At 38.1% G+C, this 15,567-nt stretch overlaps 1 protein-coding gene across 3 annotated transcripts in view; it reads right to left on the bottom strand.

Moving 5' to 3' along the window:
- The window catches only part of ccdc162 (coiled-coil domain containing 162), a 53,422-nt gene that overhangs the window by 17,433 nt on the left and 20,422 nt on the right, over window positions 1-15,567 (bottom strand). For all 3 annotated transcript variants that reach the window (XM_077238784.1, XM_077238782.1, XM_077238783.1), the window contains 16 exons: window positions 12,719-12,871; window positions 12,360-12,453; window positions 12,069-12,277; window positions 11,675-11,786; window positions 10,828-10,877; window positions 10,534-10,710; window positions 9,109-9,226; window positions 6,379-6,541; window positions 5,018-5,156; window positions 3,975-4,122; window positions 3,750-3,845; window positions 3,499-3,663; window positions 2,959-3,167; window positions 2,717-2,855; window positions 1,771-1,891; window positions 1,436-1,548 (listed from right to left, as the gene is read on the bottom strand). In XM_077238784.1, coding sequence (XP_077094899.1) covers window positions 1,436-1,548; window positions 1,771-1,891; window positions 2,717-2,855; window positions 2,959-3,167; window positions 3,499-3,663; window positions 3,750-3,845; window positions 3,975-4,122; window positions 5,018-5,156; window positions 6,379-6,541; window positions 9,109-9,226; window positions 10,534-10,710; window positions 10,828-10,877; window positions 11,675-11,786; window positions 12,069-12,277; window positions 12,360-12,453; window positions 12,719-12,871 — 2,206 coding nt within the window. The remainder of the gene's footprint in view (window positions 1-1,435; window positions 1,549-1,770; window positions 1,892-2,716; window positions 2,856-2,958; window positions 3,168-3,498; window positions 3,664-3,749; window positions 3,846-3,974; window positions 4,123-5,017; window positions 5,157-6,378; window positions 6,542-9,108; window positions 9,227-10,533; window positions 10,711-10,827; window positions 10,878-11,674; window positions 11,787-12,068; window positions 12,278-12,359; window positions 12,454-12,718; window positions 12,872-15,567) is intronic.

Genomic DNA, 15,567 nt, shown 5'->3' with positions numbered 1-15,567 from the left:
TAGCATGGCAACAGAGCGTTCAACCGGGGGAACCCCAGTGTACCCATGGGCAGCGGCCCCTGAGGGGAGGAAAGGCGGATGAGACCAACGAGGGAAACTGTGATCTCATCATGCACGTCCGGGAGGAAAGATATTGGGGTTTGCCGTGGACGCGTCGGCGGCCTCACCCAAAACCAATCGTCCCGGGAAAGCATGGCCGTCATCTCCGGATCAGACTCAGGCACAGCCAAATGCAGACCAGAGGGTGGCAGCTGTGACGAGTCGTCATTTCCAGAAGAATCAAGCCCACCTAGTGATGCTGCTACAGACACAGCATCATCCTCTGTAGCTTCAAATGAAAACACACGGGCCACCCGAGGGTAGACTCGTGGAATCATCAGTTCGCTAGCGGGCACCGTCATTAAAGAGGGGGGGCTGGGGCGTGGACTTTTCTTTTTAAAGAGTCGGCGCCTTGTTCCAGACCAACACCCTTAGGTGTCCCTGGCCACCAGCCGTCGGGTGGTGGATGAGGGGACTCTCACTCTTGCGAGTTCACCGAGTCTCGACCTATATATGACGCGATGATCACGTTCCCAGAGAGAACATGAGTCATCCACGAGCGCTGTTCAAGCATGACCAAAGCCCAAACACACTAGACAGCGCTCGTGCCCATCAGAGTCCGATACCAGTCCGCTGCAACCAGAAATGCACGGGCGAGCCGTCTTTAAAAAGACGTGCCGCGTGTGAGCTCTTTTATGAGAGGAGAAAAAAACTCCGCGATGTTGAAGCGCACAGGGAGACACACACACACTGGCAGATCACTGCACAGATCAGCAGGCACTGTGAGCTCGCTGCAGATCGCCGTCACACCAACACCGAAGAGAGAAGCTCGTCTCGTAGAGCGAAGTCAGAAAATGATTGTGGAGTGAAGAAATATTCTTGGCTCCGAAGCGAAAACATACCTGCATGTTGCCGGCGTCCTCCTTTATACCCACGCGGTGGGGCGGAGATACGCTATGCAAATTACGCAGACCCATGGCATTTCATCGCCATTGGCTCGTTTTGTAATACTCGAAGTCGATAGGTGTTCTAAGCGAAACCCCCATTCGTCGTCATCCGACGTAACTCGGAGTGACTACGAAAGGGAACTAGATCCTTTATCGACTGTTTCAGACACTGTGAGAAAAGAGATGATGCTTCAATGTATATTTGAGAAAATAAAAGGGTTTTTTGATCTTGGATGCATGTAAACCTATTATAGAAGACCTTTAAATTAGAATCCTTTAAAATAACTAAAATGGAGGCACTTTAAAATGTTCTTCACACTAAGAAAACAATGGTTCTGAAATTTACTGAATTTACTGAAAGGTTCTTTGGGGAACAAAAATTTTTTTTCAATGGCATAGCTGTGAAAACCCCCTTTTTGGACACTTTGTTTTTAGTGAGAAATATTTACCTGTCCATCGGTCTCACCCTCAGCACCATTCATCAACTGCTGGATGAAATCCTCCACAATCTGTGGTCTCTCTAGAGAGACACTGTGTTTCATTGAAGGCCGTTTCCACAGTTCTTCATTACATGTGAAGACAGCAGAAGTTTGGGATGAACAAAGCAACACATTCTAGAAAGGACTACTGTTCTGTTGATATGAAAATATTATAATATCCTAAATATAGGACAGCTGTGATGAAGTTTATTGCGTTCTAGAGACAGCCCCCAGGAAGAATCAGGCCCAGCCCCAGTCCTCCCATAGTGCTCTGTGATCTCCTCTAGGTTCATGCAGCTGTGTACCTGTGGGGAGTCCCGGGTCGTGCCGCGAGCGCTCCGACATCACAAGAGTCACTTCACTGTTAATCCTCTTCTGAAGCGCTCGGATCATGTCACACTCCGTGATCTCCAAGAGTCTCAGTAACTACAACGAACACAGCAAACATACCGGTCTCATGTGGACTATGCCAAAGATATCAATCAAAATAATCACATTAGTCAAAGGCAGCCTGACAATTAAGGATGTATAATTTTTTTTAACGTAAAGAACATGGCTGTTTGGTTTCATAGCCACAGAATATTAATTTGATGATTGTTCAGATCTTTGCTTTATAGATCCCAGTGTTTCAAACTAAAAAAACGCAGGTTCACATCATCTTAGCATTTTATTATAATAGTAGTATATTATATTATGAATTTCTATTATGTGCTTTTGTCTTTTATTTAAAGGTAATAATTTTAGTACTTCAACTTTATATATAATTTATAATTATTATACTAATAGTTTTTATGAATATTTTTAATATTTTCAGGTTTCTTTTTAGTAATTTTGTGCTTTTGTCATTTTTTTTGTCTTTTTTAAATATTACTGTTTAGGTTTAATTTATTTTTATTTCCATTTTAATTCAGTTAAGTTTTTATTAATTTTCAGTTATTACTTTTAGTGAGTCAACTTTATATACTATAATAATTTATAATAATATACTATTATAGTTTTTATTAATATTTAGAATTAGCTTGTATTTATTTTTTATTTTCATTTTATTTTATTTTATAAATATTTTAATGTTCTTTTGTCCTTTTTATTCATTTTTTAATATTACTATGTAGGTTCAATTTATTTTTATTTCATTTTATTTCCAGTTGCCAAGGCATCCTTTCCAATTTTCATCTAATATTTATATATTTTTTTATTTCAGCTGAATTGGAGTTTTAGTAAATGATAATAACCCTGGTTCACATACAGTACCTGCCATGTTTTGACGTCAACTTCTGCTGCTCCAGGTGGTGGAAGGACCGACTGAGTCTGAGATAGCACAATCTCATATTCCTTCTCCTTATCCATCTGCTGAGCCAGAGCTTGCATGCTGGGAAAGTAAATCTCCACCCTAAAACACAAGATCATGGGGCAGGTTAACACATACGTATTTGTTTCATCACAAACTATTATGAAAGAGTGAGTGTTTGAAATATTGATGAAATGTCCATGACCGGTAAAGCTGAGAGAAGTGTTTAAACTGTGCAGAGCTGTTTATTGTCTCAACACCCATCTGTCGTTGAGTCCAGCTCTCTTTAAAAACTTCCATCTGCTTCCAGAGCAGTAAAAATCCCCGCTGGTTCATCAGGGACTGCATGGGGTCTTGAGTTCTAGACGCAACTTCCATTTTTCTCTCCTCATTTCCCATGTTTTCATTAAGGACCTGAAAGATGACAATGAGATAAATGTGCTTCACCAAACAGAGATGTATGAGCAAACTGAATATACACAGATCATTGTATTTGCTTTTATCCGAAGTGAATTACATTGCATTAAAGTATACATTATTTTAGTTCATGCATTCCCTGGGAATGAAACCCATGACCTTGGTGTTGTTAAAAACATGCTCTACTGTTTGAGCTACATGAAAGCAGGATTAACATCTCAATATCTCCAGGCTATTTTGCCTCTTTGAATTACTCTTCCTGTGTCATTCCAGTTTAACTTCTTGTAGTGTTTGGCTTCATTTAAATTTTTGAATTTTTCTTTAGTACTTCTCTATCAGACGTCACGGTGATGTCGGGGCCTCCTGTGGTCTGTAGCCGGAGGGGCTCTGCATCTCTTCCACTACTGAGCACATCATCAATGATCAAAGATACGCCCAGTATCGCCCCATTAGCCTCCATTCTACAGCGGTCATTCAGATCACATAGGCAGAGCTACAAAAAAACAAAAAGGATTGCATGATCCTAATGCTAATTAGGAGGAAGACTAAAAAACAAAAAGCATTTGCAAAGTTACACACCTGCATGTAATGCTCAATCTGTGAGACGTCCCATATGATGAAAGGGTGCGATCCATGGATTGCAAGGAAAGATCTCCATGGATACCATTTTTGGGCCTGAAACCACATGTAAAAGAAGCAGAACTTGCTGGAATCAACCAGCTTCATGAAGCACATTCTCTGATGCTTTTAAACACTAGTAAAGGATGAGCATGTACATGCTGGACAGTCCTGGTGGTTTCTCACCTGAAGGCAGGCCGGTTCTAATGGCTGAGGAACAGGGAGGAAACTGGCTCCTCTCAGCGCGCTGTCACTCATGATAGGGAGGGCGTGACTCATGTTTTCACTCACGCTCTGATAGGCCGAGAAGTTTCCAGAGGAGAGGAACGCCTCCCTTGTGAAGAGACAAGAACGGAAATACTGTTTTCATTTAGTTTAACTTTATAAAAAATAAACTATACCGACATTTTAAAAATAATACATAGACAAAAACACACAACAAAATTACTAAAACTTTAAAATTAAAATGTAAAAGGAAATATAAAAATCTCAATGGGGGGGGGGGGGGGGGTTAAAAGGTTAATTCAGGTTGTCAACAGAAAAAACCTACAAAAGACAACTAACGTTAATTATATTTTTACAAATAATTTTACCTTGAATTTTTTACAAATGTTTTTGTAATAATAATAATAATACTGTATACATTCAAATGTGATTATATTTATTTTATAATATAATTTTTTACCTTATGGTTATATCACTGGATATTTTTTCAGTGGAAGTACAAAAAATAAAATAAAAATAAATAAAAACATTCAAAAAATTATAAAACCAACATGAACACAAAAGTTACATCTGTAATTTTGAACAGTCAGCATTGGTTGCAGCGGAGATGAAACAGGATCTGAATGCCGGAGCTTTAACTTTAATTTTCAAGAACAAACTAAAATCTTCACAAAGCACTCAAGAATAACAGGACCATGAACAGAACAACCAGCATAACATGAACAGAAAGACACAAATGGCTTAAGTACACTGCAAACAGAAGAAATAATGAGACTAGAAACACCTGAACTCAAACTCTAATCAAATCAGACACCATGGTGACAAACTAATAGGGAACAGAATTAACAGAACAAGAAAGCCAGCCTAGAAAGAGACATGAATACTCAAAACGTGACAGTAGCATGCATTTTAAGATTTTTCACAAAAGTTCTCCTCTATATCATCTCATACGTTATTATTTGCCATTGAGACAAATGCTGTGAAATCTTGTCATTTACAAGCACCTGATCATGTAGCGCACTGCGGTATCAAAGCGCAGGAAGAGCACATCCCTGTGTAGCTGCAGGAGCCGCCCGACATTCTCTGAACTTCTGGGCTCACAGAGAGAGTCAATCTGTCGCTGGACATCCCACAGTTCAGCCCCTTTGGACAAACATCAGAGCGTAAGGAAACACTGGGCTGGAAGTCACACAATATCAGCTAAAAACTGCACAGTGTATATTTTAAAGGGGCGCTATTATGCCTTTTAACAAAGTCTTGATTTTGTTTTTGGGGTGTACCAGAATGTTTAGAATTAGAATGCTTGATTGGTCAAAAATCACATTATTTTTCACATATTTTACATTATTACAGCAGCACCTCTCGCCCCAGTCTGTCTCGAACACGCAGTTTAGTTTACGGTTTTGATGAACCCCCTCTTTCCGAAATACGAAATGTGCTGTGATTAGTTAGGTGGCCTAGTGTGTTGTGACTGGCACCGCTTAGCGCATGTTTGGGAAATGTCTCGCCCCTCCATAACTGCGAGTTCTGCTCTAGTGTAAATATGAATAAGGATGGTGTCAATTTCAAACCAATTCACGTCTGATTCAGACCCTGCCAATGTTAATGAGGATTGTGCAGAATGGATTTCATGCAGAGACACAAGCATGGATTTCACAGGACGTTTCAGAGAGATATGTTTTTTGTTATTTTCATATACATTATAAATACGATCTTATTCGCCATTTAATCATGATATTTGTCGGAAAACTATGGTAATAAAACAGTAATCGATCACAAAACCATGGTTAATTTTCCTAGGGAGTGTTGAACCATCTTACAAAAGCGAGAGCTTACAAAAGCTTACAGTAAACAAGCTGTTCTCCATAAAATGTGCAACGCACAGATAAACTTTAGGGTTAAAATGTTCAGGAACAATGTTTAAAATAAAATGTAACCACTCTAAGTTTGTCAGACTTAGGAAGGTCAAACAAATGAGTTTTGGAAACGTTGTAAAAAAACACACAGTGTTTCTTTGACATAACAACGACAACACTGTTTTATCTAATGCAGCTCAGCCAGGCCTCGTCCCCTTTTTTGTGTATTCCAAAGGTGCAGATTATTTAAATGAGTAACATTGTGACTTCATAAGATCCAGAAAATCACATTGTAATCCAAACGAGCCGTTTGTTGTAGTTCTTAGCAAGTGGATTCTGTTTGGTGTCTCCCTTTGGAGTCGACATTGAGCTTTGTAACCTTGCAGATTTTTTTTATGCTCAAACATAAAATTACATACTAACTAAAATTGAAAAAGTGAAAAAGCACAATAGGACCCCTTTAGGCTGAATATGAGCCACACTGTTTTTTTTACAGAATTATCATATACCGATGCTTTCTAAGCCGCCCCAGTCTGCTGTGAGCCTAGGAGCGCTGTCTGGACTGAAGGAAGTGTTTGGATTCCCCAGCCGAGCAAAGCTCACCAGGTAATAGACAATGTCATGAAGAGCTGAAATAATCTGCAGTGTGTTCTGAAGAGCCTGGTGACATTCCTGTAACAAGAACATCCATACATCCGTTAAAAATCACCGGCTGATTCAAACACATTAAGCAGCCTGCACGATGAGTGTCCAATTGCACAATGTCACTTCTGAGGAAAGGATTACATGGCTGAGGAGAGTTATGAGTGAATGAGGACGACAGAAATCTGATGCACATCAGTGATTAGTCAACCCGAGACGCTGCTAGTAGGGTGACAGTGTTTGAACAAGCTTAATTGCCTATTTATATTCAGTTAAATTCCATCTTGTGTGTTATTTGAACCATAAGAGACATTTATAATTTATATTGTGTATTGTGTACAACCAAGGCTTGTGCTAGGCGCCTGCTGAACAAGCTACAGGAGAACATACATTGGGCTCGGATGGAAATAAAGCCAGGCAAGTCCAGGAGCATTTCTGTCAAGTCAAGAGTCTGTGACGTTGGTACCATGCCACCCTCAAGGACACAGAGCAGGTAGACCAGCTTAGGCAAGATACCATGCACGGCCTTGAGAGTATCGACAAGACCATGCTCCCTGGCAGGCTAAAGCTGTGGTGCCTTCAATTTGGGCTACTACCTAGGATGATGTGGCCTCTTACCATTTATGAGGTCTCAATCTCAAAGGTAGAAAAGCTGGAGAGAGTGATTAGCTCATTTGCCAAAAAGTGACTGGGACTGCCCAGATGCTTTACTAACACAGGACTGTGTAAGACTGGAAAAACTGGAAGGACTTTAAGAGAGGGCCACTCTCTGAGAAAACAAAGGAAATTAACATTTGAACTCCCCCTCATGCACTATTGAGACGAAGGTCTCACCTCCCTCATCCTAATCTACATTTATCTCCCCCATTCTTCATCCTGGCATAGATCTCCCAAACTCACACAAGAATCTAAATGGTTTAATGTGAATGATTATCATCAAGGTTTATACATGTTTGGTATTATTTGAAATGTCTCGGTGCGACTGTTACAAATGTCTCATTCCCAAAGAAGTAAACCAAAAGGTAATAAAGTTCTTAGGAAGTTTAGAAACATCTTCCACACTGGAGGGTGTATCTTTGAGTTAACACCTTCTGGCCATTTACTGACTGAATGCTAATTTTCCACTGCTAGCAAATGGTGACTTACCACTGTGGATGCTGTTTAGATTTGAAATGAGGTCTGGGTATATAATGAAACGCAGCGAGAGCTCGGGGCCTTTTCTATATTTGAGATCGGCCCGTGAGGCTGAGAGTTGCGAGACTCTCAGCCTCACGCATTTCTTGTCGGGTAAACTTTTTCCTCTTTGTTCTAGAGCATTTGATGTTTTGCATTGATTATCTTTGAATTGATTATGAAATTGTAATGATACATTTACCTGACATATTAAATTGTGACATTTGATTATTCTAATTGACTTTGACATTATTTTCATCAAGAGTTTAAAAGAATAGTAAAACATTCGCTCACATTTAATGATGCACAGATATCAATAAAGCCTTTTCATTTATGGAGTCAGATAAAATGAAACGAGTATATACATATGAAAAAATGTATTGAATTTAACCAAAAATACTTTGCCGCGAGAAAAGACAGTAATACGCAAAGACCTTCACCGCTAATTCAAATACTGCCATTGGATCGAGTTAGACGGCCTTACAAAGTGGTGAGGCATCTTGGAGATTCCTATTTCCAGCATGGTTGAAGAGTTCAAGTGCTCTAAAGTAAGGCTGGAAATGGCACTAACAGAGTCCCGTGATCCATGCGTTTCCCAAACAGCTCCTACCTTGGTGACCGGAAGGAAATGGAACCCAGCTGAAGCCACTCACCAGGCGAAGTCAGACCTCAGGCACAGAGACATCATTGGCAATGTGCAACAGGGGAGAGGAGGCCTCGGACCATCCTGGCATAGAGCAGCTCCAGCTCAGCGGCGACGGCTGGTTGTCAAGGAGGTGCGACGGCACGAGAAGGCAACGAGGTTTTAAAACTCTATATAGAGTGAACGCAAGCATCTCGCTTATAATAAACCCATCCAACGTACGTATCTGCACCGGGAGCATGTTTTGAAATGACGAGCCACAACTGTTTAAGGCTCTCTGCCTCTACAATGGACAAGTCAAAGTAAAAACTGGAAACTGGTACTCAATGGGTGCACGATAATGATGTATTGAAGCACATTGTACTGCAATGCCTTGTTTTAATTTGACATGTTCATGACCTAATTAATCTTTAAATTTTTCCTTGCAATTTTGTAACCGGAGCTGAATGTCTTTTCTCATGTAACACACATAAGTCATGGTCCCACACCAGCTAAACACCCTCTGACTTCGCCTGCTACAAGTAGCCACGCCCCAAACTCTCAATGTTCTGATGGTGCTTGGGAGGCTCAATGTTTACTATTTGGGGGGGGATAAACCCATGGATGGCAAACTAATAGCAGTCAATGAACAATAATCTGGGTTAAGAGAATGTTTTTTTGTTTTAAATTCATAAAAATACATACTTCAACTGTAAATATGCAAACACTTTTTGGGGCCCCTGTGTATTAATGAGAACTGGGACACTATGCCATGTTTATAAGTCACAGATGCATTTCTCACCTTCTCCTCCAGAGTTCTGAACATGAGCAGCACTTCTGTATAATGAGGGACGAACCACAGGTTTACTAGAGTCTTTCCATCGGCTGATAACAGTCTTCTGGGACGAGGCTGAAATGTCCTGAACAGCCAGAAGCAGTTTTGATTTAGAAAGGCATTTACATTGTGAAAAGATATGACTATATATTTATTTATGTATTCATTTATTTATGTATTTATTTGTGCATTTAGTTTTGCATGCATTTATGCATTTTTTTCATGCATGCATTTATTTATTTGAGCATTTTTTTTCTTTGTTTGTTTATTTTGACAATTTTCCATATTTTTTATAATACAAAATCCATCAAAACTATGAAATTTACATTTACATTTTATTTTTGTTTCTTAATAGTTACCACTGTTTGTCATTTTGACATCCTTTGACACTTGATTGTTTATCATTCACTATTCAGCCAAACTCATGAATTAACAAACAATTTATTTTTCTACAAAACTAAATGTTCAAGCATTTAAGCTGTTAATGAAGATGATTATTTGCAATTACTCTGTCTTGATTAATGTCTGTTTTGTTTAGTAGTACTTTTATGCAACCCAAGTAGTGATGCTGCATAAAAATGTATTGGAAATTATATACAAAAACTAATACCAATTACTATGCGTGTATACTTAACCTTATAAAAGTAGTAGATGTTTATATTAAGTAACTTAGAGAAGAGAGCATGTATGTATTAGATAGGAATTGCTTTTAAGAAAAATGTAATGCTGTAGATAAAATATTTTACAGACGAAGAAACGGAGAACCAAGAGAAAAAGAGCCAAGAAGATAGTTGGCAGACTACATCGGAAACACCTTAAAAGGGTCATGGAAGACTTGGCAGCTCTCCAGTTGATGACAACAGAAGAGAGTTTGACTTAGGCAGTGAACTGTTTGAGTATAAAAGACTGATGAGAAGACTGAACAAGCAGATACTGATTTAGCGGTATCTCTCGACGCCAGAAAACCAGCTGTTTGTACCTTTGATTTATACCTTGCTTTATATTGTAACTTTGCTATTAGTTTTGGTTTAACTTTTATTTTTTGGAATATTAATAAATAACTACCAGTATTGTTGTTAATAAACCTTAAGCAAGAACTAAACCTCAGAGAAGTCTTCTGAACAAGTTGTAAGTACCATTTGAACACTTATGATTTAGGTCAGATTTGACTTGCTCTACCTAACCTGAGGATAATAAATAATAAGGTTAAAGGTGTAAGGTTAAAGCACACATCGTAAAACATAGCAAAAGCCAAATGGTCAAAATGTTTAGAAGCACAAAAGGTTTTTAAGCTCATTAAGCACATAAATTCAGTGTCTAAATTGTTCGTCTAAGATTCAACGTCAAATTAAACTGGAATTCTTTGTATGTATTTTCTTCTATATGCTTCACCTTGGATCAGGACACAATCTGTCCTCTGACTGCAGGTCTGATCTGGTTTCGTTGGGTGTTCCCATCACAAAGTGATTGTCGCGGATATGTGGCACTTCGTGAAGCAGTGAGGTGAAACTATGGCAAAGAGCAACAACCTGCCCTCGGACACAACTCTGTGACATGCGCATGTTAAATCTGAAAGAGACATAATCTGTGCTAGAGCAAAGAACAGTGTAATATAAAGATTTGGGGTCATTTCCTCCTTTTATAGAAAATAAAATGTGGGAAACATAATTCTGTGACTAAGCATACTTGTGACAGAACTCCAGAATCAGTTTCCTCTTGATCCTGGCCACTTCTTCCTTTTGAGAGAAGAACGAAGGAATAAGGAACATTTCCATTTAATTGAGCAATTAAAATCAGTTTTCTCTTAACGCTTATTAGAGCTGCACGATTCTGGATAGAGAATCATTTTGGTTTTTTAAAATAGAGATCACGATTCTCCCACAATTCTGAATAGACAACTAAACAAAATAACATGTAATTTACTAGAGGTTCTGACTAAATGTTAATTGCTACAGAATATTTAAAAATATATATAAAAAAATGGTTTGAATGAACGATTCAATGACTTACTCATAAAGACTTGACTTGTTTCATAACTGGATGAATCAGCGTTTTTCAACGAATCTCTTGAACGAATGATTCAATGACAAACACATTTTTTATCAGCGACTACTCGCCACTTACTGGTGTAACTATGTAATCAATACAATAAATAAATAAAAACTTTTATTTTAAGTTACTTTCAAAAGAGGTTTTACTTTATTCTGTTCGCTACCATATACATCAGTGTTTATATCCAATCTAAAAACTTTTATGCCAGTATTTCTGTGATCATTTGAATATTTCTACCATGGAAATAATAATACCGTGTGGTTGAAAAGACTTGTTTGTGAAGCTGTTTGATACCTACATGACAACTGCTCTCTCTGGCTCAGTTGCAGTGCAAACACAGATCTGAATGTTCTGATATGATTTTGTCAAAGGTTTCATAGACACAGACAAAGCGTTGTCACTTAGGAATAAGATCGTGTGGGTTTTTGAATCGAGATTGTGATTATTAACAATTAATCGTGCAGCTCTAACGCTTACATACAGAGCTTAGCTTCAGCGAACTCGTCTGTTCTTTCTTCTTTATAAATGCATTCAGCATTTCATCTCGAACTCCCACTTTCTCCAGCTGAATGGACACGAAAGCACCTGCAAGCCTGAATTACAACAAACATTTCACACGGGGCTTCTATAAAAAAGTATATCCAAATTACTTTAAATATGGGTGAATCTCATTTAATATTTTCCATTAAGAATATAATTAAGAACTGTAAGAGCAGTGAGTCCTGTTTAACTTCAATTAACATTAATTAAAGGCAGAAAAACAAATACGAGCATAATGATAAAACAATGTAAAGTATTTAAAATCAGAATATCTTTTGGATTGAATCGATATTGAAAACTTCCTGAAAAGTTTAATTTTCTTCATGCATGTAGACCTGTTTCTAGCAGCTAAGGCACGTCTCCTGGTTTCCGAGGAAGTCGATCCCTCATGCTGCAGTGGCAGGTCTGTATCTGAGGACTGATCCAGCTTCTCTATCTTATAGCACAAGGACGCTTGTTTAAGCGCTCCAATCAGAGCATTCTTCTGAACCACCTGACACACCAGAACCACATGCAGTTTCTCCAAGCTGGACTGATTCATGAGCTGGTGCACAGAGACAAAAAGTCAAATGATTCATATGCTGAACAAAAATAATGAGCATAACAATTATAAATCATGTTATTACCTGTAGAACTCCTTCGTTAGATTGAAAGCTAAATTTGCCAATTTGACTCTCATCAAGTTCCTGAACACACAGAGGCAGGCTGTTTGGGACAAACCTGTGAAACAGGAAGGGAATGGGATCAACTAAAATCAACTGGATATTACTCATTCGGAACCAATGGTGCAAGAGGACTTATTACTCTAATGATATATTGAGAAATAGTAATACTGTAGATATGCAAACCTTAAAAGCAACCACTAATCACAGCATTTAGACTGCAACAAACCTTATACACACTCTACTCTGCATTCAATGTCATTGCTATCAACAGATTCTGATAGTGAGCATGACAGGTCAATATTGGTCCTACAGACTTTTACCTGTCCGCATTCTGTTTGTCGTCCTGAAGGGCGGTGATGAACACGGGAAGTTGTTTTGGAGCCTCTTTCCTCACAGCAAACTCAAACTGCACCGGCCGCATGTACAAATGAACATCATCAAAGCCCATCACTCTGGCCACTGATTTATATAATCTAGAGCGACATGACAGAAAGCAAAAGACATTCAGCTGAGAGTTAGATCATTTCAGCTGTTTTTTCAGTCATCATTTGATGGACAGATTAAAGGCAGCAATATATATATATATATAATTGTATAAAATATAAATATAATTGTGTGTGTGTGTGTGTATATATATATATTAGAGGGCAGTCAAAAATAACACGTTAATTTAGCATTTTTCAGTTTAACGAGTTGAAAATATTAAACAATTAAGGCAGCATCTGTTTTTTTTCTGTCATCCTTTGGCAGCACTACAGTATATGATCAACACTATAATTCTTTCAAATGCTATTAAAGCATTCAAGTGCTATAAGATGCAAAAAAATGGCTGTCTGTGAACACCAGAATGAGCAATGCTCTTGATTAAATAACTTTATTAAGCTTTAATAAGGATTAATCTATATTAGTTTATAATTTATGCAGAGTTTTATTATTCAATTTCTGTATATTTGTTAAACCTAAAAAGTGTTGTATGCAAGGTATGCATAATAGGCATTATCCAATAATGGATAATATTGAGGGAAAAAATCCATATCAGACATCAGTATCAGTACAGAATCAGTGATTCATAGTGCTTAGTGAAAAAATGGCATTACAAATATTTTAAATCTATCATCTTTGTTTTTACATTACTTTGAAGATTCAATGTGAAAGTATAACAAATATAAAAATATATTAAAAACGTTAAGGTTAGGTATGATTAATTACAGACAAATATATATATATAAGTAAGTAAGTAAAAAAAAATTATACAGCGCCTTTCACAGACTAAGTCACAAAGCGCTTTACAATAGACAAAAATGGATATAAAAATAAAAATAAAACAGATAAAATTATCAATATATAAAGTACAGAGATTACCCAAAAGCTAACCTGAACAAATGAGTCTTCACTTGTCCCCTAAAACTGTCCACATTCTCAGCAAACCTAATAGTGGTTGGCAAAGCATTCCATAATCTGGGTGCCATAGCGGCAAAGGCTCTATCCCCACGTCTTTAAACGAGTGCGTGGCGAAGATAGCAGATTTTGATTATTAGACCTGAGAGACCGGAGAGGGGTTTGAAAATGAATTATGTCAGCAAGATAAGCAGGGGCCTGACCATGTAAAGCCCTATAGGTTATGGTTAGTATTTTGAATTGGATCCTGTAAATTACAGGAAGCCAGTGAAGGGAGCAGAGTATCGGGGTGATATGGGTGCGCCTATTTGATCGAGTAAGTAACCTAGCAGCTGAATTTTGAATGGATTGCAATCTATGAAGAACAGATATGTTAAGTGAAGAGAAAAGTGAGTTACAATAATCAATACGGGAGGAAATGAAGGCATGAATGAGCATCTCCAGTTCTGAGTGAGAGACCGCAGACCTCAATTTACTTAAATTATGTAAGTGGAAAAAACAGGATTTGGTCAGCGATTTGATGTGGGTTTCAAAGGATAGGGATTTATCAAATGTTACCCCAAGGTTCCTTTAACTAGTCCGCAGTTAAATTAACACCGCAGATGACAAAGGTCCAATGTTCTGCATTATCAGAGGAATAGCGCTGTCTGGCGCTACAATTAAAACCTCCGTCTTATCTGGATTCAGCTGCAGAAAACTTAAAGCCATCCAGCTGTTTATGCCGTCTATACAGTCTAAGAGTATTGTAAGTTTGGATGACTCATTTTGCCTGAAAGTAAAATGAAGCTGAATGTCATCTGCGTAGAAGTGATAAGAAATTTTAAAATCACTAATGATCTGACCCAGAGGCAACAAGTATAAAATAAACAATATTGGGCCCAACACTAAACCCTGTGGAACACCACAAAACAGGGGTGATGATACAGAGTGGGAATCATCAATATAGACATTAAAATTTCTATCAGAAAGAAATGAGGTAAACCAATCTAAGGCCACTCCCGATATGCCCACACATACACATACACGTAATCTCCTAATCATGATATGGTGGTCCACAGTATCGAAGGCAGAACTAAGGTCTAGGAGTACCAACACTGAACATAGACCTGCGTCCGAGGCCATATGAAGGTCATTACAGACTCTCACCAAGGCGGTCTCAGTAGAGTGTCTCTTCCTAAAACCTGATTGAAATTTGTCATACAACTCCAAATTCTCTAAAACATCTGTAAGTTGATTAGCCACAGCTTTTTCGAGAATTTTGGACAACAATGGCAACTTTGATATTGGCCGATAGTTCTTCAAAACTGTAGGGTCCAAATTAGGCTTTTTTAATATAGGTTGAATGGTGGCATGTTTAAAATATGATGGGACACAGCCTGTGGCCAGTGAGGAATTGACAATAGCTACTATACTAGGGCCAATGACAGGGAATGCTTTTGAGAATAATGAAGATGGTATTATATCCTGTGGACAAGAGGACATATTCATTTTATTAGTCAAGTTTAGCAAATCAAGGAGGCTGATTGGTTTAAAAGACTCAATGGTAATAGGCCTAGGTGAACGAATACAGTCTACAAGAAAGTGTGGTCCACGCAAAATATTTGATCTAATAGACTGCACCTTATCAATAAAAAAAGACAGCAGCCTATCACAATAATTTTGAGAAAATATTGTTGTCCTAATGGCTGGAGGAGATACAATATTATTTATGGTATCAAATAAAACCTTAGGGTTTCGCTTAGAGGAAGATATTAAATTAGAAAAATAAACC

This window comes from Siphateles boraxobius, unplaced genomic scaffold (assembly GCF_051911475.1).
Source record: "Siphateles boraxobius isolate OS27281-9 unplaced genomic scaffold, OSU_SipBor_1 22, whole genome shotgun sequence".
In the NCBI taxonomy this organism is placed as follows: Eukaryota; Metazoa; Chordata; class Actinopteri; order Cypriniformes; family Leuciscidae; genus Siphateles; species Siphateles boraxobius.
Note: the sequence above shows the minus strand (reverse complement) of the source record. Positions and strands in the feature narration are given on the sequence as shown.